The sequence below is a fragment of the Ursus arctos genome, unplaced genomic scaffold (assembly GCF_023065955.2).
Source record: "Ursus arctos isolate Adak ecotype North America unplaced genomic scaffold, UrsArc2.0 scaffold_8, whole genome shotgun sequence".
Taxonomy (NCBI): Eukaryota; Metazoa; Chordata; class Mammalia; order Carnivora; family Ursidae; genus Ursus; species Ursus arctos.
In genome coordinates this window covers 55,154,664-55,177,538 of record NW_026623100.1, presented here as the reverse complement: position 1 = coordinate 55,177,538, position 22,875 = coordinate 55,154,664, and the positions used below count along the sequence as shown (strand labels likewise).

The 22,875-nt window shown below is 39.6% G+C and overlaps 2 protein-coding genes across 2 annotated transcripts in view; both read right to left on the bottom strand.

Moving 5' to 3' along the window:
* Positions 1-20,960, bottom strand: part of SOS1 (SOS Ras/Rac guanine nucleotide exchange factor 1) — a 140,720-nt gene extending 119,760 nt beyond the window's left edge. Inside the window, 1 exon segment of the mRNA XM_026479379.4 lies at positions 20,771-20,960. Coding sequence (XP_026335164.1) covers positions 20,771-20,857 — 87 coding nt within the window. The 5' untranslated portion in view covers positions 20,858-20,960.
* Positions 20,961-20,998: 38 nt separating this feature from the next.
* On the bottom strand, positions 20,999-22,094 carry LOC130543104 (translation initiation factor IF-2-like). The gene is made up of 3 exons (XM_057308960.1): positions 22,038-22,094; positions 21,862-21,950; positions 20,999-21,623 (listed from the first exon to the last, which is right to left on the bottom strand). Exons 1-3 carry the CDS (start codon positions 22,092-22,094, stop codon positions 20,999-21,001), a joined length of 771 nt encoding a protein of 256 aa, XP_057164943.1.
* Between the last annotated feature and the right edge of the window lie 781 nt (positions 22,095-22,875).

The following is a 22,875-nucleotide window of genomic DNA, read 5'->3' as shown; positions in this document are numbered from 1 at the left end:
TCTAAACATACCAATTAAAGCAGCTGTTGCAGAGTGTATTAAAAGACATGACCCATCTACAAGATACTCATTTCAAATATAATAAGTGGGATGACATAAAAATATATAACACACAAACATTAATCAAAGGAAAGCAGGAGTGGCAATATTAATATCAGATAAAGTAACTTCAAGGAAATTTATCAAAGACAGAGAGGGGCATTACATAACCATAAACAAGTTAATCCATCAAGAAGCTACAGCAATCCCAAAAGTGTATCCACCAAGCAGAACTCCAAAATATGTGAAGCAAAAACTGAGAGAACTGAAAGAATATAGAAACAAATCCAAAGTTATAGTTGGACAACCCAACACCCCTCTCTGAAAAATTAATAAAACTAGACAGAAAATCACCAAGAATTAAAAAAAAAAAAAAAACACAACACCCTCAACCAACAAGAACTAATCAACATTTATAAAATATTCCATACAACAGTGGAATACACACATTTTCATACAAAATACATCAAAGTAACATTAAAAAAAAGATAGAACATATCTAGGACTGCAAAACAAACCTTAGCAAATTTAAAAGAATTGAAATCATACAGAATATGTTCTTTGACCACAGTAAAATCAAACTAGAAATTAATAATAGAAAGATAACAGAAAAGTCTCCAAACACTTCGAAAGTAAACACTTTTGTCTAAATAAACTATGAGGTGAAGGGGCAAAGAATGAGTCTCAAGGGAATTTATACCCCCCCACACACTAACATACCATATGTATACAAACACGTATACACGAAAGAAAATAAAAACACAATATATTAAAATTTTGTAGGGCATAGCTAAAACAATGTTGGGAAGGAAATCTGTAGCACATTAGAAAAGAGGGAAAGCCTCAAATCAATCATCTAAGTTCTTACCTCAAGAACCCCAGAAAAGAAGGGCAAACTAAAAGCAAACCAATAGGAAGGAAGGAAATAATAAAGAGCAGAAACCAATGAAATTGAAAACAGGAAAAAAAATAGAGAAAAATCAATGAAACTGCTATTCTTTTCTAAGATTTATTTCAAAAAGACAGCACAAGTAAGCACGTGTTGGGCGAGAGCGGCACAGGGAGAAGGAAGGAGAGTCTTAAGCAGATTCCAGACTGAGCACAGAGCCCCATGTGGGGCTCAATCTCATTATCCTGAGATCGCGACCTGAGCCAACATCAAGAGTCAGACATTTAACCAAATGTGCCACCCAGACAGCCTGAGAAATAAAAAATTGACAAACATCTAGCAAGACTAACAAAGGAAGAAAACAAGACACAAATTACCAGTATTAGGACTAAATCAGAAATGAAGCATGGACAGCACTACAGACTGTACAACAATAAAAGGATAATAAGGGAAAACTATGAGAAACTCTTCAGACCTAGGTTGACAATTCAGAAGAAATGGACCAATTTCTCAAAAAAACAAAAAAAAACATACCATAACTTACCCATTATGAAATAATTTGCATAGCCCTATACCTACTAAATAAGCTGAATTTGTAATTTCAAAACACTCTAAAAAGAACTCTTCAGGCCTAAATGGTTTCATTGACATTTATAGCAAACTTAAAAAAAAATTAACCAATTCGTCACAATCTCATCTAGAAAACAGAACACTTTCAAATTCATTCTATTAAGCTAGTATTACCCCAATACCAAAACCAGACAAAATAGTACAAAAAGGAAAACTATAGACCAATATTCTTCTTAATTATAGATCCTTAACAAAATATTAGCAAATGGAATTCAGCAATACACACAAAATAATTATTACACACTATGACCAAGCAGAGTTTATTACAGGGAAACAGGTCTGGATCAATATTCTAAAACTAATCAATGTAATCCACCACATTAAAAATCTAAAGAAAAAAATCCACATGATCACGTTAACTGAGATAGAGAAAGCATCTGACAAATCTCAAAACTCATTGGTGAGGGGGAAACGGGCAGGGGGGAACCACACCTCTCAGAAAAACAGGAATAAAAGGGAGCTACCTCAACCTGATAAAGAGAAACCTACAGTTCACATATGCTTGACAGTGAAAGACTGAATGTTTTCCCCCTAAAATTGGGGGGGGGGGGATGGAGAGACAAGAATATCCACTGTCAACATATTGAACATGGCGCTCAAGTTCTTGCCAGTGCAATAAGGAAACAAAAGACAAACTAATTTGAAAGGAAAAAATAAAAGTGTCCTTATTTGCCAATGACATAATTATCTAGGTAGAAAATTCCAAAGAATCTACAAAACAAACAAACAACCTGCAAAAAAAAACCCCAAAAATAACCAAAAAAAGGGAACCCTTAGAACAAATAAGTGAGTTCACTAAGGACGCAGAATACAAGATAAACATACAAAAATCAATTGTATTTTGATATAGTGGCAACGAATACAAGCATACTAAACAAATTAAATTAAATTAAATTAAATTAAATTAAAAATAACCCACACACCCAAAATACTTCAGTTCAAATCTAAGCAAACAAATACAGGACTTGTATGCTGAAAACAACACAATGTTGATGAAAGAAATCAAAGCTCTAAATAATGGACATACAGTCTATGTTCATGGAATGGGACTCAACACAGTAAGAAAGTCAATTCTTCCACCCCCTTAAATTAATACATAGGTTTAACACAACTCCTACCAATATCCCAGTGAGGTTTTTTTATAGGTATTGACAAGATTATTCTAAAATTTATATGAAAAAGAGAACTAGAATAACTAAATTTGGAAAAGAATAAAATGGGAAAAATTATTCTACCCAATTTCAAGACTTATTATATAGCTACAGCAATAAAAATTGTGTAGTACTGGCAGAGAGAGAAACACATGGAACAGAATAGAGAACCTAGAAATAGGCCCACAAAAATATGCCCAATTAATCTGTGAAGAAAGTGGAAAAAAAATTCAATGGAAGAGAGATTGCCTTTCCAACAAATGGTGCTAAAGCAACTGAACATCCATAGGCAAAAAAAAAAAAAAAAAAGAACTTCAACTTAAATCTCACAATTTATGCAAATATAACTCAAAATATATCAAAGACTTACATGCAAAATACAAAAATTAAAAACTTTCATGAAAAAATATAGGACAAATTTTTCAGGATCCATTAACAGGCAAAGAGTACTTAGACTTGACACCAATCCATAAAAGTAAAAGACTGATGAATTGCACTTCATCAAAATTTAAAACTTTTGCTCTGACAAAGACACTGTTAAGTGGATGAGAAGACAAGCCAAGGAGTGGGACAAAATATTTATAAACCACATACCCAACAAAGGATTAGTATCTAGAATATATTTAAAAAAAAAAAAAACTCAAAAGAGCAAACAATTCAATTAGAAAATGGGCAAGAGACATGAAGATTTCACATATTGATGATGACATATATACAAGCTTTCACTGAAACGGTGTTTACAATACAAAACGATAGAGAATGACCTCAATGTTTCCCAGACTAGTTAAATAAATTACAGTATAACCAAACAATAGAATGCAGCCATAGAAAAGAATGAGGCTGGTCTTAAATGTTATGCTCTGCCACATATATTTAAAAGGGGGGGACAAGGATGCAAAAGAGGGTATACCAAAATAAAAAAAGAAAGAAAAAGAAAACAGGAAAAAATACAAGCACATATGTTTTACACACACACCTGTTTATCATAAAAGAAAATCCACAAGAAGAGAAAAGGTGCATGTTACTAACGATAAAAGGGTCAATCCAACAAGAGGATATAACATCTATAAATATTTATGCACGCAACAGAGGAGCACACAAAAATATAAGACACATATTAACAGACCTAAAGGAAGAAACAGTAATACAACAACAATAGGGGATTTTAATACCCTACTTACATCAATAGATAGATCACCCAGAGAGAGAATATACAAGAAAATCTCAGCCTTGAATGACATGTTAAACCACAGCACTTAACAGATAGATATATAGATATATAGATCTAGATATAGATATATAGATATATAGATATATATACACATACACAGAACATTCCATCCAAAAGCAACAGAATATACATTCTCCTCAAGTGTACATGGAACGTATTCCAGATCATACATTAGGTCACAAAAAAACAGTCTTAATAAATCTAAGAGGACTGACATCGTATCAAGCATCTTTTCCAACCACAATGATCTGAAATTGGAAATTACCTGAAGAAAACTGGAAAATTCACAAACACCATGATCAAACACCATGCTATGAACTACCAATGGGTCAAAGAAGAAATCAAAAGAGAAACCCCAAAATACCTTAAGACAACTGAAAATGAAAATATAACAACAAATTTGTGGGGTGCAGCAAAAGCAGTTTTGAGACAGAAGTTCATAGCAATAAATGCCTACCTCAAGAAAGAAGAAAAGTCTCAAATAAACAACCTAACTTTATACCTCAAGGAATTAGAAAAAAAGAACAAATGAAGCCCAAAGTTAGTAGAAGGAAGGGAAAAACAAAGATTAGAGCAGAAATAAATGAAATAGAGACTAAAAAGACAATGGAGAAGATCAATGAAACTAAGACTTGGTTCTCTGAAAAGATAAAATTTATCTTTTATCTAAGCCTTTAGCTAGACTTACCAAGAAAAAAAGAGAGGACTCAATCAGAAATGAAAGAGGTTCCAACTGATACTATAGAAATATAAAGGATCATAAGAGATAACTATGAACAATTATATACCAACAAATTGGGACAACCTAAAAGAAATGGATAATTTCCTAGAAAATACCTACCAGGACTGAATCATGATGAAATAGATAATCTAAACAGACTAATTACTAAAGTAAGGAGACTGAATCAGTAACCAAAAACCTCCCAACAAACCAAAGTCCAGGACTAGGCAGCTCCAATGGTGAACTCTCCCAAACATTCAAAGGAAAATTAATACCAATTCTTCTCAAACTCATCCAAGAAACAGAAGAGGAGGGAACTCTTCCAAACTCAATTTATGACGCCAGCTTTACCCTGTTAGCAAAACCAGACAAGGACACCACAAGCAAAGAAAATCATAGTCCAGTATCCCTGGTGAACATAGATACAAAAATCCTCAACAAAATATTAGCCAACTGAATTCAATACATTAAAGAGGTCATACTCTGTGATCAAGTGGGATTTATCCCAGGGATGCAAGGATGGTTCAACATCTGCAAATCAGTCAATGTAATATACCACACTAACAAAATGAAGGATAAAAATCATATGATCACCTCAGTGGGTGCAGAAAAGCACCTGACAAAACTCAACTTCCATTTATGATAAAAACTCTCAACAAAGTAGGTATACCTCAACATAATAAAGTACATGTATGACCAGAACAGATAACATCATACTCAATGGTAAGAAACTGAAAGCATTTCCTCTAAGATCAGCAACATGACAAGGATACTCACGTTCACCATTTTACTTCAGTGTAGTGCTGGAAGTCTTAGCTAGAGCAATTAGGCAAGAAAAAAATATATAAAATAAAAAGGCAAGAAAGGAAGAAGTAAAAGTGTCACCATCTGCAAATGACCTGATATTACAGAAAGAAACTGCTAAAAGCTTCGTGAAAAAACTGCTAGAACCGAAACTAATTCAGTAAAGTTGAAGGACATAAAATCAATACACAAAAAAAATATGTTGCCTTTCTACACACCAATAACAAACTATCAGGAAGAAAAATATATATCAAAATTCCAATAGTATTTTTTAAAGACTGAGAGTGAGCAAGAGTGGGAGGAAGGGCAGAGGGAGAGAGAGAGAACCTCAAGAAGACTTCGCACTCAGCACAGAGCCGAACGGGTGGCCCAATCCCATGACCCTGATATCATGACCTGAGCCAAAACCAAGAGTCAGATGCCTAACCAAATGAGCCACCCAGGTGCCCACCAATGGCATTTTTCAAAGAAATACAGTAAATAATCCTAAAATTTGTATGGAACCACAAAAAAACCCTAAAGAGGCAAAGAATCTTGAGAAAGAACAAAACTGTACCCATCATATGCCCTGATTTCAAATTACAAAGCTATAGTACTTATTAAAACAGTATGGCACTGGCATACAAAAACGCACACATAGATCAACGGAACAGACTAGAGAGCCCAGAAATAAACCCATGCATATTTCGTCAATTAATTTATAGCATAGGAGCCAAGAATATACAATGGGGAAAGGACAGTCTTTACAATAACTAGTTGGGAGAACTGTACAGTCACACGCAAAAGAATGAAACGACTACTACCTTGTACCATACACAAAAATTAACTAAAAATGGATTAAAGACTTGAACATAAGACCTGAAACCCATAAAGCTCCTAGAAGAAAACATAGTTGGTAAGCTCCTTAACATACATCTTGGCAATGTTTTTCTGAATCTGACACCAAAAGCAAAAATAAGTGCAACTATATCATACTTAAAAAGCTTCCGGACAGCAAAATGAAAAGGCAACCATCTAAATGGAAGAAAATATTTCCAAATGATATATCTGAAAAGGCATGAATATCCAAAATATATAAAGAACCCCCCCCAAAAAAAGACAATTAAAAATGGGGAGAAGATCTAAACAGATACTTTTCCAAAGACATACAAACAGCCAGTGGGTACATGAAAAGATACAAACAACATTCTTCATCAGGAAAGTACAAATCAAAACCAAAATGAACTTCACACCTGTCAGAATGGCTACTATTAAAAAGACAGTGGGGGAGCTGGCTAGTTCAGTTGGTAGAGCATGCTACTCTTGATCTCAAGGTTTTAAGTTCAAGCCCCATGTTGGGTATAGAGATTACTTAAAAATAAAATCTTTAAAAATAAAAAATTTAAAAATTCAAAAAATTAAAAGACAAGAAATAACAAACATTGGCAAGGATGTAGAGAAAAGGGAACTCTTGTTAGGGTTGGTGGGTATGTACATTGTTGAAGCCACTATGGAAAACAGTATGGATGTTCCCCAAGAAATAAAAAATAGAGCTATTATATGATCCAGCAATTCTACTTTTGGGTATTTATCCAAAGAAAAGAAAACAAAAACACTAACTCAAAAAGTTATATGCACAACCATGTTCACTGCAGCTTTATATTTATTAGCCAGGATATGGAAAGAAACTAAGTATCCACTGATGGATAAATGGATAAAGAAATTGTGATAAATATAATGGAATACTATTTAGCCAAAAAAAAAAAAAGGAATCTTGCCACCTGCTACAACATGGATGGACCTCAGAGGCACTATGCTAAATGAAAATGGACACCAAATTCACACCACATACAAAATTTAACCCAAAATAGGTCAATGACCTAAATATAAATGCTAAAACCATAAACTCCCTAGAACAAAACTTGGGGGTAAGTCTTCATGATGTTGGATTTGGCATAAGATTCTTAGATATGACATCAAAAGCATGAACAATGAAAGAAAAAATAAACTGAACATCAAAATTAACTTTATCAAGAAACTGAATAAAACAACATTTGGTTGGGTTTGAATGCGTCTAATATCAAGAACATATAGGGGTGCCTAGGTGGCTCTGTAGGTTAAGTGTCTGGCTATTGGTCTCAGCTCAGGTCTTGATTTCAGGGAAAAAAAAGAACATATAATGATTTACTAAAACTTAACAACAAAAATACAAACAACCTAATTTTAAAAATGGGCAATGTACGTGAACAGACATTTTCTATAAAGAAGATACAGAAATGGCCAATAAGCACACGAGAAAATGCTCACTATCATTAATCATTAGGAATACAAACCAAGAGCATAATGAGATATCAGGTCACACCAACTAAGACAGCAATTTTTAAAAGAAAAACAAAAACAAAAAATAAGTATAGGTGAGGATGTGGAGAAATTAGAAACTTTGTGCATTACTGGTGGGAATGTAAAATGGCTGCTGTGGAAAACAGTATGGCAGTTCCTGATAAAGATAAACATAGCATTGCCAAATGACCCAGCAATTCCACTTCTACATATATACCCAGAAGAACCGAAAACAGAGATATCTGTATACCAATGTTCATTGTAGCATTGTTCACAATAGAGAAAAGGTAGAAACAACTCAAGTGTCCATCAACAGATGAAAGGATAAACAAAAAGTGGTATAAACATACAATGGAATATTATTCAAACCCAAGAAGGAATGAAATTCTGATACATGTACAATATGAATGAACCTTGAAAGCATTATACCATGAAATAAGTCAAACACAAAAGGACAAATACTGTATGATTTCACTTACATGCAATATCTAGAATAGGCAAATTCACAGAGGCAGAAAGTGGATTAGAGGTTACCAGGGGCTAAGGGAGAGGGAAGTGGAGGTTATTGCTTAATTTGTACAGAGTTTCTGTTTGGGGTGATGAAAAAGTTTTGGAAATAGATAGTGGTGATGGTTGCACAACACCGTGAACGTAGTCATTGGCACTGAATTATACACTTAAACACAGTTAAAATGGCTAATTTTATGTTATATATATTTAAAATTAAGAGAAACAGTTATTAAATACATGTACAAAAATCAGAATCCTACCAAAGTCCTTAACCAAAACAGGTGTGAATGTAATTACCAGTAAGTGCATTCCATTACAAAGTATTTGGCCATACACAGAAAACAACTTACTTCCAAATGATTTAGATAATGAGTAAAATGGAAAATGAGTCTTGTCTACATAGAAGGGAAAAGTTTATTTTGGGCATTATAAAAGAAGAACTAGAATTATTAGCTTATTACAAAAAGTCTCTGTTAATGAAAAACTCAACTTTTCTTTTTATCTCAAGACCTATATTTACTTTGAACCCTGAACAGTCAACTCCTTTCCATATACCAAGTACAATCTCATTTGCAATTGGGAGGCTTTAACATATAGGGGCAGATTATAGACTTTGTTTTATCACCAGATACAAGTTTCATAGAAACAACTGTTTGATTTTGAATTGCATATCCATGATGCTTGCCAGACAATAAGTGCTCAACAAATTTAATGAATTAAACCACACCAGTCACAATCAGCAGGAAAGCAACATTAAAGAAACTTTTTCAAAATCATCTGCCTGTTATACTTTTAAAATATCTATTTTAAAAAATAATATCTAAGTAATTCAGGGTCCATAAAACCAAAACTTTAAATTACTTTTCTCCTATGTATATTCCTATCCCCAAATGGGAAGTTACCAGAATTTGACTTTATGAGGACTTTCTTGTACTGATTTGAGTTTGTCGGCCGCTGAGGTAGCCCAAGCCTAGAAAGGAAAATCAACGAGCAGTCACATTCATGGCTGGATGGCTGGACTACCAAGGTCGTGCCCAAGTGCTCCTGGTTCACCAGCTCATATAGTAGTAAGATGGGTATCATTCGCATTGTTTTCCTTTGCCTTTGCTGCTTTGTGGTTTTGTACATTAGAAGTTTAATTATGAAATAAACTTGAATGTGAAATGCAACCTTCACTTGACAACTACTAAAACAAACTATGCACTATTAATATCAACGATAATTAAGTTTTGACTTTTAGAACTTACCCTAAGATATCTTTTTTTAAAGCGTAAGGGGCTTGGGGGGAACAAAGGACCCACTTTAAGTGGGGGGAAGATTGTAACTGAATTATCCCAAATCAGGCAATTTATGGCCACAGAGGTGAGCCTGGCTGGCTATGAGAATGAGCCTCTCAGATCTCTGACTCCGGGGAAGACAAGGGACGGAGGGCTCCAGCTGCCGCAGTGGGAAACGCGTCACAGCGCTCCTGCAGAGGCTGCACTGCTCAGTGGCCGCTCCCCTCAAGGACTGAGCACTGCAGGCACACCAAGGCAGGCCTATTCCTAGGAGATGAGGAATTCCTGTGACAGGCAACTTTCACTCGAGAACTTTCCCGAGGCCTTGGTGAACTTTCCTTAGAACTGCACTACAGAGTAAGACACTCTCACCCAAAGCTCCTTCCTCCCTCACCTCTCTTCTTCACTTGGGAGTCAGACTTGCAGCACAGTCTAAAGACTCTCCCTGACTCCTTCCCCATTTCCTCTCACAAGCACTTCTAATAAATTTCTTGCACACCCCATCCCATCTTGGCATCTGCTTCTCCCTTGCACTACACACTATTAAAAAATCTAGCCATTTTGGCCCGCCTGGGTGGCTCAGTCCGTTAAGTGTCCGACTCTTGATCTCGGCCCAGGTCTTGATCTCAGGGTTGTGAGTTTAAGCCCTGCGTTGAGCTCCATGCTGGGCATGGAGCCTACTTAAACAAAAAAAAACAAACAAAAAACTAGCCATGAATTATTTCTAAAATACAGCATTTGCTTACCTATTTGCTTAAATGGTACACACTGAACATGGCAATTCCAATGGCCTTTGAAGTTGAAGATCTCAACTAACACTCAACCAATTTGAGGGGACAGACTCAGAACCACACGCAATTCAACAAATGCGTCCCGAGCATCTACTACATGTGAGAAATATGCTAAGCATTATAGGGATATAGGATCCTATTCTTGACCTCAAGTAATTCTCAATATAGAGAAAGAGTGAAGCCACAGATCCAAACTTTGAAGGGCAGGCTGTCGTTAAGTACTAAAATTGAGGTATAAAGTACTAAGTAAATTAAGAGATTCATTATACTTAGGGGATGGAGTTGTAGTAGAAAGCTTTTATGGAGAAAACTTATTTGAAATGCACTTTGAAAGACATTATCAGAGTCTTCAGGTTGTTACCTGCCTGTAATTCCTGAGGACAGTCCAACAAAGACACTTTCCATGCTTGCCATACTTGGCTACCCCCAACGTATAAATCCCTGCTAACACAATGCTCTCACACCTTCTCACTCCCAGGGTACCGAAGGCTTCTCAGTTCTCCTCCTAACATGCTCCTCTCCCAGTATGTCCTTTTTCATCCCATTAGCACTTACACCTCTAAGCCAGAAAGCGAGGAGTAAGGTTTGACTCCTCTCTCTCACTACTGTGTCATTCAATCATCAGTCTACGTCTACATCTAAAATCTGCCCACTTTTCTCTATCCCCACAGCTGTTGCCCTAGTCAAAAACACCATCGACCCATCTTAACTGGCCTTCCTGCCTACAGTTCTACTACCATTTAATCTATGCTCCACAGAGCAGCCTGTGAGCCTTCAAAATTCCTCTCTAGGGGCACCTGGATGGCTCAGTCAGTTAAGCCTCTGACTCTTGGTTTCAGCTCAGGTCACAATCTCAGGGTCCTGAGATTGAGCCCCGTATCAGGCTCCAGGCTTCGCAGGGAGTCTGCTTGAGATTCTCTCTCTCCTTCTCCCTCTGTCCCTCCCCACACTTGCTCGCCTGTGTGCGCACTTTCTCTCTCTCAAAAATAAATAAAATCTTTTTAAAAAATTCATATCTTATGGTCAATAGCTCGCTTGAAACCTTTCAGTGGTTCCCCACTGCTCACAAGATCTGGCCCCATGCTCCAGACTCCAGCTACTCAGAACTCCGAAAACGCTGAGCTCCTGTTGGACTCCAAGCCACCACATATCCTTTAACTCTTCCTCCTTATCCTCACCTGGCTAACTCCCACTTCCACTTAAACCATCACTTCTGTCACTCCCAAACATAAACACACAGGAGAGGGGCACCTGGGTGGCTCAGTCGGTTAAGCGTCTGCCTTCGGCTCAGGTCATGATCCCAGGGTCCTGGGATAGAGTTCTGCATTGGACTCCCTTCTCAGCAGGGAGCCTGCTTCTCCCTCTGCTGCTCCCCCTGCTTGTGCACGTGCACACTCTCTATCAAATAAATAAATAAATAAAAATCTTTAAAAACAAACAAACAAACAAACACAAAGGATAGTCTCCAAGCTTCCTATTGGCACTCCAAGACTTTACTTCTCAGCCCCTTCCTCTATGGTCTACACTAGCTTTCCATTAACTAGTTCCCTTAAAAGTCTTACTTTTTTATGCAGCAGTACCATTTTTTCAAATGTAATCCTATGAAGTGCCCTAATACATAAAAGGGCTGAGCTTCTCAGCTTATAGCAAGGGGTTTCAAAGCCCTCTTCATTCAGCCTCCTCCATCCTAAGGCACTTTGCCCCTAAAATCTAAGGGGCAAGACAATTAAAACACAGTACTGCATTATATTGCCTACTCAAAGCAAGCAATACAGTACAGTAGTTTTTGAAGCCAGACAGACTCAGGTTCAAATCCTGATTCTACTTCTTATTAGTTATAAGATCTTGAGCAGTCTACCTCTCTAAGGATCCATTTCCTCAGCTGTAAAACTCAGCTATACAAACACTCTCACTACTTCCATTCAACATTAAATGGAGGTCCTAGCCAGTAAAATAAGGCAAGAAAAATAAATATCGGATTGTCTGCACTTACAGATGACGTAATTACATAGAAAATCCTGTGGAATCTATAACTACCAGCAAAATCAAAGGATATGAGGACAACATATAAAAAGCAGCTTTATGTTTGCATATTTATTTATTTATTTATTTGAGAGAGAGAGAGAGAGACAGAAAGAAAGAGAGCGCACAAGAGGGGGAGTGTCATAGGGAGAAGCAGACTCCCTGTCAAGCTGGGAGCTTGATGCGGGACGCAATCCTGGGCCTCCAAGATCATGACCTGAGCTGAAGGCAGATGCTTAACCAGCTGAGGCACCCAGATGCCCTATGTTTCCATATTTGTGACTAACAATTAGAACATAAAATGCTAGGGGCATGTAGGTGGCTGAGTTGGTTGAGCGTTGCACTCTTGATTTCAGCTCAGGTCACGATCTCATCAGGCTCCCCGCGCAGTGGGGAGTCGGCTTCTCTCCCTCTTCCTCTCCCTTTGCCCCTCCCCCTGCCACATGTTCTCAAGTGCACTCTGTCTCTCTCAAAATAAATAAAATCTTAAAAAAAAAACCCAAAGAAAATTCTGAAACAATTTATAATAGCATCAAAACACAAAGTATTTAAGGTTAAACTTAACCAAAGACATGTAAGACTATTACGTTGAAAACTACAAAGTGTTGCTGACAGAAATTAAAAAGTCTTGGGGCATGTGAGGGGCTCAGTCAGTTAAGCATCTGCCTTTGGCTCAGGTCATGATCCCAGGGTCCTGGGATCAAACTAGCCCACCTGGCTTTCTACTCAGTGAGGAGTCTTCTTCTCCCTCTCCCTCTGCCCCTGCTCATGCTCGTGCTCTCTCTCTCAAATAAAATCTTAAAAAAAATAAAAAGTCTAAATAAACAGAGAGATATACTATGTTCGTGGACCCAAAGATTTAATAGTGTTAAGATGTCAATTCTCCCTAGTGATAGATCTATAGATTCAATGCAATCAAAATCAAAAGCTCACCAAAATATTTTGGTAGAAATTGACAGGCTGGTTCAAAATTTATAGTGAAATCCAAATCTAGAAATACTAAAAGAATATTTTTTTAAAAGAAGAACAAAATTGGAGGACTTACACTACCTAACTTCAAGACTTACTATAACTCTACAGTAACCGATAGTGTGAACCGGTGTAAAGATAAAGAAACTTATCATTGGGACAGAATGGAGATGTTTGAATATATATTTACATAAATATATATGACATACATTCATTTAGTTTTCACAAAAATATCACAGTCCAACAGGGAAAGAAAAATCTCTTCAACATATAGTTCCATAATAACTAGATATCAGCATAAAAAATGAATCTCAATTCCCACTTTATATTATACACAATAATTAATCTGAAATGGACCACAGATTATGTAAAAGCTAAAACTATAAATTTTTAGAAAACAGCATTAGAATTATCTTCACGGCTTGGTGGCAGGCAAGGGGTTCTTAAACAGAGAACAATAACCTTAAAAAAAATCTAATAAATTTGACTCCTTTGATATTTAAAATTAAAACTCTGCTCATCAAAAAACACCATTAGAATGAATAGACAAACCAAAGGATAGAAGAAAATAGTCATAAACATTTTTTGAAAGAATAATAATTATCCAGGATATATAAAGAACTCTTACAACTCAATACTAAAAAGAACTCAAAATTTAAAATGGGCAACAGATTTATGCAGACTGTATAAAGGAAGGCGTAAGAATGGCCAATGAAAAGGTGTTCAATATCAGTCACCAGGATAATGCAATTAAAACCACACTTACCACTACACACCTACCACAGCAACTAAAATTAAAGACTGATAACATCAAATACTGGCAAAGAGCAACAGGAACTCTCATACATTGTTGGTAGGAATATAAAAGGTACAACCACTTTGAGAAAATGTCTGGCAGTTCCTTATAAAACTAAACAGACACTCTATAAGCCATTTCTCCTAGTGTTTACCCAAGATAAATGAAACATAGTCCTACCAAAAACAAACAAACAAACAAACAAAAACAAAACCCAACTTGTACAATAAGAACATTCATGGAAACTTTATTCATAATAGCCCCAAACTAGAAACCTCCCAGGTATCTAACCACTTGACAAATTTTGATACAGTTCTGTGATGGAAAAAAGGACTGAACTTCTGATAAACACAACCTCAAAGCCTTACCAAAAATATATACTGTATGATTCTATTAATATGATGTTCTAGAATAGGTACGATTAATCTATGGTAGAATGATAAAAGATCAGAACAATGGTTGAAGGGATTGACGCACAAGGCACATGGGGGAAATTTCAGGAGTGACAATGCTGAAATCTTGATAGAGGCTTGGGTTGTATTTGTTTGTCAAAACTCGTTAAATGGTACAATTAACATTTGTAAAATCCACTGTACACAGATTTTACCTAAAAAACAAAAAGAACTGTAAACAAATACTGACCCCTAGTTAATGACATGCATACTGAAGTGTTTAGGGGTAAAGCGTACTGATGTCCGTAACTTACTTTGAAATACATCAAAATGTAAGATGGACTGGTGGATGAAGGGAGGAATGGATAGGCATGTGATAAAGCAAACACAGTAAAATGTAAATTATAGAACCTAGGTGATAGGTATACGGGTGTTTTACTGTATAATTTTTTCAACTTTTCTGTTTATTTGAAACTTTTCATAATAAAATGTTGGGTAAAAAACTTAATCACAAGACAAAAATATTCTAAAATGAAGTGCAAAGTTCTTTCCTATTCTAGCCACAGCTGTGATATAAAATACACTACAGGGAACAGGAGTACTTGTCACTTTTATTATTATTTGGCGGAAGCACCCTCACTGCTGTGATTTCTGGACCTCACTGCAATTGCTGGATTAGCATCTTCCTTTCCACTAGAACATATGCCATAATCCTTGTGGACTTCGTCATCATCCATATATATAATACATCAATCCATCATTCAATACACCAGCTTTGGAGCTCCTAATTGTTTTATCTCTTTCATCTCTGGAATCTTAAAATCCTAAAGTATAATTATCATCTCCAATCATAATCCCCTATCTGCTCTCACTACCCTCCTCTTCCACCTCACCAAGATTCTAGTCTGTGGGAGCCTTCATTTACACCTCCATGACCTGTCTTATAGCTTTACCTCCTATCATCTGAAATATTGCTATCCTCTTAGTCTCTACTGCAGCCACTCGCAACCAGTTCTCCTTCTGTGCCCCTTTACCTGAACTGACGTGCACTGCTGGAGGAAATCTTACAACCAGACCAATGAATGCTACTCCAAATTGATGGTCTCCACACTCAGCACTGCTCAGCAATTCCTTTCTAATTCACTGGTTGGCTCCCTCTCCACACTCGACAACAGCAAAACTTCACTATGCTTCTTAAACTCCACGGTCATTTCTCTTTCCTCACTCTATGTAAAGAATCTTGCCTTTCATTTCATCATGAACACAGAGGCTACCTACCATGAACTCACTGCTCCCCAACCTACAAACCCATCTTCATCTCTTTCCCTCCCATCTTAGAAAAAAGGATGCCATCACCCCTGCTAGAAGTAGCATAGTACAGTGTTTAAAAATGCAGACTCTCGGGGCGCCTAGGTGGCACAGCGGTTGGGCATCTGCCTTCGGCTCAGGGCATGATCCTGGCGCTGTGGGATCGAGCCCCACGTCAGGCTCCTCTGCTATGAGCCTGCTTCTTCCTCTCCCACTCCCCCTGCTTGTGTTCCTCTCTCACTGGCCGTCTCTATCTCTGTTGAATAAATAAAATCTTTAAAAAAAAAAAAAGCTTTAAAAATGCAGACTCTCTAACCAAATTTCTCTTTTCAAACCTCAGTTTTCTCTTCATTCAACAAATTGCACATATCTGAGTTATACGATCTGTTAAATTTTAACCAACGTATAAATCCCTGAAACTATCAGCACAATTAACAAATGAACATAAAAGGCTCCCCCATAAAACTGCTGACCTTTTTGTCACTATAGATTAGTTTGCAGTTTCCAGAATTTTATATAATTATCCAGCATTTACTCTTTTTTGATCTGGCTTCTTTCATTCAGCTTAATTTTTTGAGATTTAGCCACACTGCCGTGTTTGTCAATAATTCATTCCTTTTTATCACCGAGTAGTATTTCAACGTATGGCTATTTCATAATTTGTTTATTCATCCACCTGTTAATGGACATTGGGTTGTTTCCATTTTTTGCTGAATACAGCTGCCATGAATATCCATGTATAAGTCTTTGTATAGATAAGGCTTCATCTATTCTTTTGTAAAGTTTTATTCATTTGAGAGAGAGAGAGAACGAGCAGGAGAGAAAGAGAAAGATGGAGAGAGAATCTCAAGCAGACTCTGCACTGAGCCCAAAGCCTGAGGTGGGGCTCGATCTCACGACTATGAGATCAAGACCTGAGCTGAAACCAAGAGTCAGACGCTTAACTGATTGCATCACCCAGGTGCCGGAAGCCTTCATCTATTCTTAAAGCTTTACTTACACCCCTGGAAGCCCCAGATCTGCAGTGGCAGATACCAACAACCAACTGCTAACTTGACAAGCCCACCTGGATAAGCCAAAAGGACTTTGAAATCAACATGTCCCAAACTCATGTTTTTATGTCACTCTGTCCACCCCTGACAGTTTCTCCTCCATTTCTCTGTCCTGACTAAAGGCACACAAGCCAGAAACTTAGGACTCTTCCTGCTCTCTTACCACTTGCCCTACTCACTCAGTGGGCTACTGGGTCCTGTCAATTCTACCTTTTAAACATCTCTCAAAATCCATCCCTACATCTCCACCTTAGTTCAAGTGCACCCTTAATTCAAACACATTTCATCCCTTGGCTGGACTATTAAACTAGCCTTCTAACTTTTCTCCTTACCTCAGGTCTCATTCTAATCCAATCCATTTTCTATCCTATGGCCAAAGTGAATTTTCTAAAATTCCAATCTGATGTTACTCACCTATTCCTCAATGACTTTCATCCCCTCAAGATAAAATTCAAACTCCTTAGCTTAACATTAAAAAAAATTCTCTATAAACCAGTTTCCTCTCCAAACTCATCCTCTGCCACTTCCCACCCTGTTCTAACTTAGTCATTTCTGAGTGATGTCATTTACCTTTTTATCCCTAGTGCCAAGGGCATTACCTGGTCTGTAGTAAGCATAACATATTTGTGCAATAGATAAGATAGGACTTAGACCAATATAGAGACATTCTGGGCATAGTCAGGAAAAGTAGTTGTTCAGTCCGGCTGAAGCATAAAGAATATGAAAGATTATGGTAGGCAATGCAGGATGAAGCCAGATCACCAATCATGATCAATTTCATGCTAAAGACTGTGCATTTCATTTTATGCCCTCAAAAGATATCAATTGTTCTGTTTTTGTTTTTAGTTTTTATTTAAATTCTAGTTAGTTAACATACAGTGTAATATTGGTTTCAGGAGAATTTAGTGATTCATCACTAACATGTAACACCCAATGCTCATGACAACAAGTGCCCTCCTTAATACATCACCCATTTAGCACATCCACGGCCCGCCTCCCCTCCACCAACCCTCAGTTTGTTCTCTATAGGCAAGTCTCTTACAGTTCGCCTCCCTCTCTTTTTTCCCTTCCCCTGAGTTGATACCAACAGTTCTCAACAAAAGTGCAACATATTCAGAAATGTACTGTAACTTCTGAAATTTGAAAAACAGATATAGGAAAGGTGAGAGGCAGTAAATTAGTTAAGAGGCTATCACAGTGGTCTGGGAAAGAGGACTCAGAGTAGAAGGGAACAGATTACAAAACATGTCAAAGGGAAATAAACCTACGTTTATTGTGTTGTATGCTGTGCCTGGGTATGGGCAGTAATGTAAAAGAGAGAAGTCAGAATGACTCCAAAGTTTTGAACCAAATAAAATAATAAAGCCACTAGTCAAGAGGAATGTTTTTTTTAATGGTCAGTGGAGGTGGAGAGAGGTGACGGTTTTAGCTGGGGTAGTCCCTCACCCATTCATTCACATAAGTGCCTACTAGGTAGGTGTCAGGCACTATACGTGTGAAGGATAAAAAGAGGGTAGAATACCATTCCTTTTCTCAAGGACCATCTAATTTAGTTGTGGGATGGGGAGGACAAGTAAACAGGAACTTAAAATTCATTGTTACGTGCTAGGGTTTGGAGCCAAAAGAAAATAAAGACTATCCAATTCAGGCCTGAGGATTTGAGAAAACACCTGAGGCTGAGTTAGTGTTTGGCCAGGCAAAGGGCAATCCAGGTGAAGAGAATAACTTGACCACAGAGCCTCAGGTGAGATAACACGAGTTGGGCACATCTGCGAATAGTAAAATAAGGCTAAAGGAAGAGTTCAAGATAAGGAGATATCCACATGAAATGTCTAGCAGGCAGGTGAAAATGCAGGTTCTGAGTTATCAAGAGCACAGCCAGATATGCAATATATTTTCAACGTCATCTTAGGTGGCTTAGAGTCCTCATCAGTGGCTATCTTAAATAAGAACTGGAAGAACCTTACTTATCAGCTAGACTGTGTACACTTCCACCCCCCCCATCCCTTCTGTCACGCGAGGGTATCTCTGTTTCGAGTCAAAGCTGGTTTATGTAAATAGGTCACGAGGACTGGTGGGGATTGTGGTAAACTGGAGATGCATGCCCAGTCTAAAGAGGAAAACCATTCACTCGGCTCCAACAGTTTACTGTCTTGCCCAATGTGGAGACATCTTCCTATTCTTCAAGAAAAACTGAAAATTCAGATTTTATGTAATAGCTCCCACTTTTAAATATCGGCAACTAATTACATTAAAAGTTTGTAAAACAACACTGTGCCAGCCAAACAAAAGGCTTCTGCAGAAAGATTTCAGCAAGGGCCACCAGTGTGGCAGAGTTAAACCTCGTCTGCCAACTCCTACAATGCCCTTTCCACTACTTCACAATACCCTCAACTAAGAGTATCTTGATGGGACAGGAGTTGTTTGCTCCTAAGCAAAACAGCCCCAAACTGATAGTGTTTTATGAGTTCTTTTGTATGTTCTCAACAATTTTTCTGTCTCCTCCCCACTCCACCCCCACCTCCGTCAGCACCAGGCTTACTAACATGACTGAGACCTCCTATTATCAGCTAGGATGCCAAGCTTGCAGGTAAAGTAAAAGTAAAAAGAGTGAAAGCCCTGATGGGATTTCTAATGAATAAAGTACAGAAGGAATGCGGCATCTCTTTGGTTTTCTTAGGAAACACCACAGAGATGTTTGTTAGTTACTCAGACACTTAAGGAAAAGAGTCAGGAACTTATATCTGAAAAAATGAGCAAATTCTGCTAACTAACTAAATAGTTTCCACTGTAAGTTTCCAAGGAGCTGGGGGGGGGGGGAGCAGGGACAGCAAAAGGGAAAGTAAAAGTTGCTGGCTTTTGGGAAACATCAGGCACCTTTTAAGACAGTTTTTAAAAGTATAAATGTTTAGAACAAAAGGAACACCACAATCTCAACTCTCAAAAGGAGTAAAAATGTAGTTTAACTAATAATATAAAACATTCTTCCTGCAACAAGAAATTGGGATTAAGAAACACTATTAAAGCAATCTCTTTATAGAAAAGGTGAAGGGAAACAAAAAACACCGTTTTAATGTTCATTCAAACATACCAGTTTCTGACGTTTTAATGTATATACTAAGTCACGATATTGCTTTAGAAGCTTTAACAATGTAGCAACATTTCCTAAAGGTACTTAAACATTTAAAAGCACAGATCACGGAGTATACAACTTTAGATAACAATGTGGCAAACTTGAGAAACACAGGCTAAAAATTCAAATCAACAAAACAAAAGATAGTACCAAGATTCTCAGACGCTCGGGGGCAAAAAAAAAAGGGGGGGGGCATGTGCACCCGCCCCTGCTAATCGGACGTGGGGGGGAATTCAGCGGAATGAGGAGTGATTACAGAGGGCGAGCAAGGCAGGCCCTGTTCCTGCTGGCAAGCAAGCTCTGCAATTACTTAGAGCAAGCATTATGGCAAGAGCATTCTCGAGCCCACTAAAACCAGCATACTGGACACCTAAAACCGGAGGCTGACAGCAGCTCCAGGGTAAGACCGAGAAGGCGGAAAAGTGGCCTGCTTTGACCTCCACTGAAAACTGAGCCTCCTCCAACTCTTGTCTCTGAATCAGGGGCAGGACATTAACCTCTCCGAGGTTGGATTATTCGGACAAACTCTGCCTGGCTTCCTGCGGCCTTCCCACACACCGGGTGAATGTCAACACCGAGTCAGCGAGTGTGGGGGAACCTCTCAGTGTGCGCGGTCCTTTCTGGGAGACCGGGAAGAAAGACGGCCCCGCGCGCGCCCCGCCTCCCCAGCCCTTCTCCGGCCCCGCACCCTCGCAGGGGCTGCAAGCCGGGAAGCGGGGTCCCGCGCGCTCCTCACCTTTTTCAGCGCCGGCACCAGCAGCCCCCGCCACTTGGGTGCGTTCTCCTCGCTGAAAAACTCGTACGGCAGCTGCTGCGCCTGCATGGTGCCCCCGGGGCGCCTCTGGGCGGGGAGAGGGGCGGCGGCGGCCGGGCCGGGGAGCCGCGAGAGGGCGAGCTCGCAGCACCGAAGAGGGCCGCGGCCCCACCGGACGGCCCGGCCCCCTCGGGGCGCCGCGCGGCCGGGCTAGCCTTGGAGAGGGGGCTGAGGGGCGAGGCCCGCGCCCGGCCACCCACCCGACACGGGCACGAGCCGTGGAGAGCGAACGCAGCCCGGAGGCGGCGGCGGCGGCATCCCGCACCACCGCCCCGGGGCCGGGCCCCCCACCCCTCCCCGGCCCGCCGGCGCCGCCCCGGGCTGCCCTCCGCCGCGGCCGCCGCCCGCCGGGGCTACGCTCCCGGGCCCGGCCTGGCCCCGCGGCAAAGCCGGCGGCTGGGGGGGGGGGGGAGGGCGTGTGGAGGGACGCTCCGGCCGCGGCGCCCGCTCCGCGCAGCGGGGACCCCGAAACGCGAGCGGCCCGGGGCGGAGCGGAGCCGGGGTGTAGCGGGGGAGGGGAAAGGCCCGAGGTCGTCGTTGGAGGATCTGGCTGCCCAGAGGTGCCGCCGCGGCCGCCGCCGACGCCGGTGTAGCGCTGGAGCTTCCTACTAGCGAACTGAACCTGCTCGCTACTGAGCATGCGCCGCCGAGCGGGGCCGGTTCGCTCCGGGTTTTCCGGCTCCCCAGCGAAGGAGGAGAGAAGCGCGAGTGAGGGAGGGCGCCCCCGAGGACTGCAGGGGAGGAGCGAAGCGGCCCCAAGAAGTCGAACCCTGGCCTGCCGGGTGGGGTGCGAGCTACGGCGAAGCGGCCCCCATTGTGTGGTTGGGCCGCGAGGGATCCCCCCCTCTCTCAGAGTCACTGGGCCTTTAGTTTCGGAAAGGGGCGTGTGTGTGTGTGTGTGTGTATGTGTGTGTGTACTTTGTTCCTGACCATGAAGATAAGAACTGCCCAGAGTATGCAATGTATAGTAAACAGACTGGACAAAAGATAGGTGCCTTTCTCACGAAACTTACTGCTCAATATTTGTCGGGTAATAGAAGTGATTGCAGTTTTTCCGATCGGGCTTTCCACCAAGAATTGTCACCGACAATAAAATAAGTACCTGCAGTATAGATTTTGTGTGTGCGTTTTAAGTTCAATGTGTTCATCTTTCGAACCCACTTAAATCTCAACTCCAATAATCACTTACCCCAGTGGAAACTGAAACCTCTTCCGCAGCACCCCGGTCCCAGGACACCTTACTCATGCCCCTCTCAGGGCATTTAGTTTATCTGTTTGTAATCTCTCTTGGCTCTTTGAACTAGATAGCAGACTCCTGGAAGGCAGATCTTTTTCACTAAGGGCTCTACACAGGATAGGCACTTACTGAACGTTTGTAGAGTGCTGAAGGAGCGTTATCTACAAACTGTTCCTCTCAGGGATGCAGGTGTTTATTGTAACAGTGGCACTGTATGGCTGGCCCTCATGGTTTACCATTAAGCACTTTTTTGAGCATAATCTCATTTAATCCTCATAGCAATCCTATTGTTTTCATTTCACAGATGAGACAATTTAGAGAACTAGCCTTGGTTGAAGTTGATATTGTACCCTGCTATGCCAGAGAACAATAACCAGGATCACATAGATGAAAATGTTTAAGCCGTGGTTTGCAATCTCTACAAGACCTCCCTGGGAATCTTTTATAAGTCTTAGGTCCTTCCCTTTTAAAATGTACACACATGATTTACATTTTAATATCCTTCACACTTTCAAAGTATTCAGAATGACATTTTAAAAATCATCCATACATCCTCTGAGTGAGATGCTACAGAGGAACCATGGCTTTGGGAGGAGTTGGGACAGAAAGGGTCTCAGAGGAAAGGGGGGCAGGTCTCAGCCATCTTCGAATATCTGATATCAAAGGACTGCTATGGAAAAAATCATATATGTAATATGGTTTGTGATTCTAAATGATTGCACGATCAAGCCTCTGGCCCAAATTATTCCTTGGCTTCCCATTGCTGTTAGAATACATTTTTTAAAAAAAA

Excerpts from the sequence above, each read along its gene's own strand:
- LOC130543104 (XM_057308960.1), bottom strand. The coding sequence starts at position 22,094 with ATGAGTAAGGTGTCCTGGGACCGGGGTGCTGCGGAAGAGGTTTCAGTT. Across the intron at positions 21,951-22,037 it reads AGGTTTCAGTTTCCACTGGG|GTACTTATTTTATTGTCGGT; the intron begins GTAAGTGATTAT and ends TCTATACTGCAG. Across the intron at positions 21,624-21,861 it reads TACCCGACAAATATTGAGCA|GCCAGGGTTCGACTTCTTGG; the intron begins GTAAGTTTCGTG and ends CCCACCCGGCAG.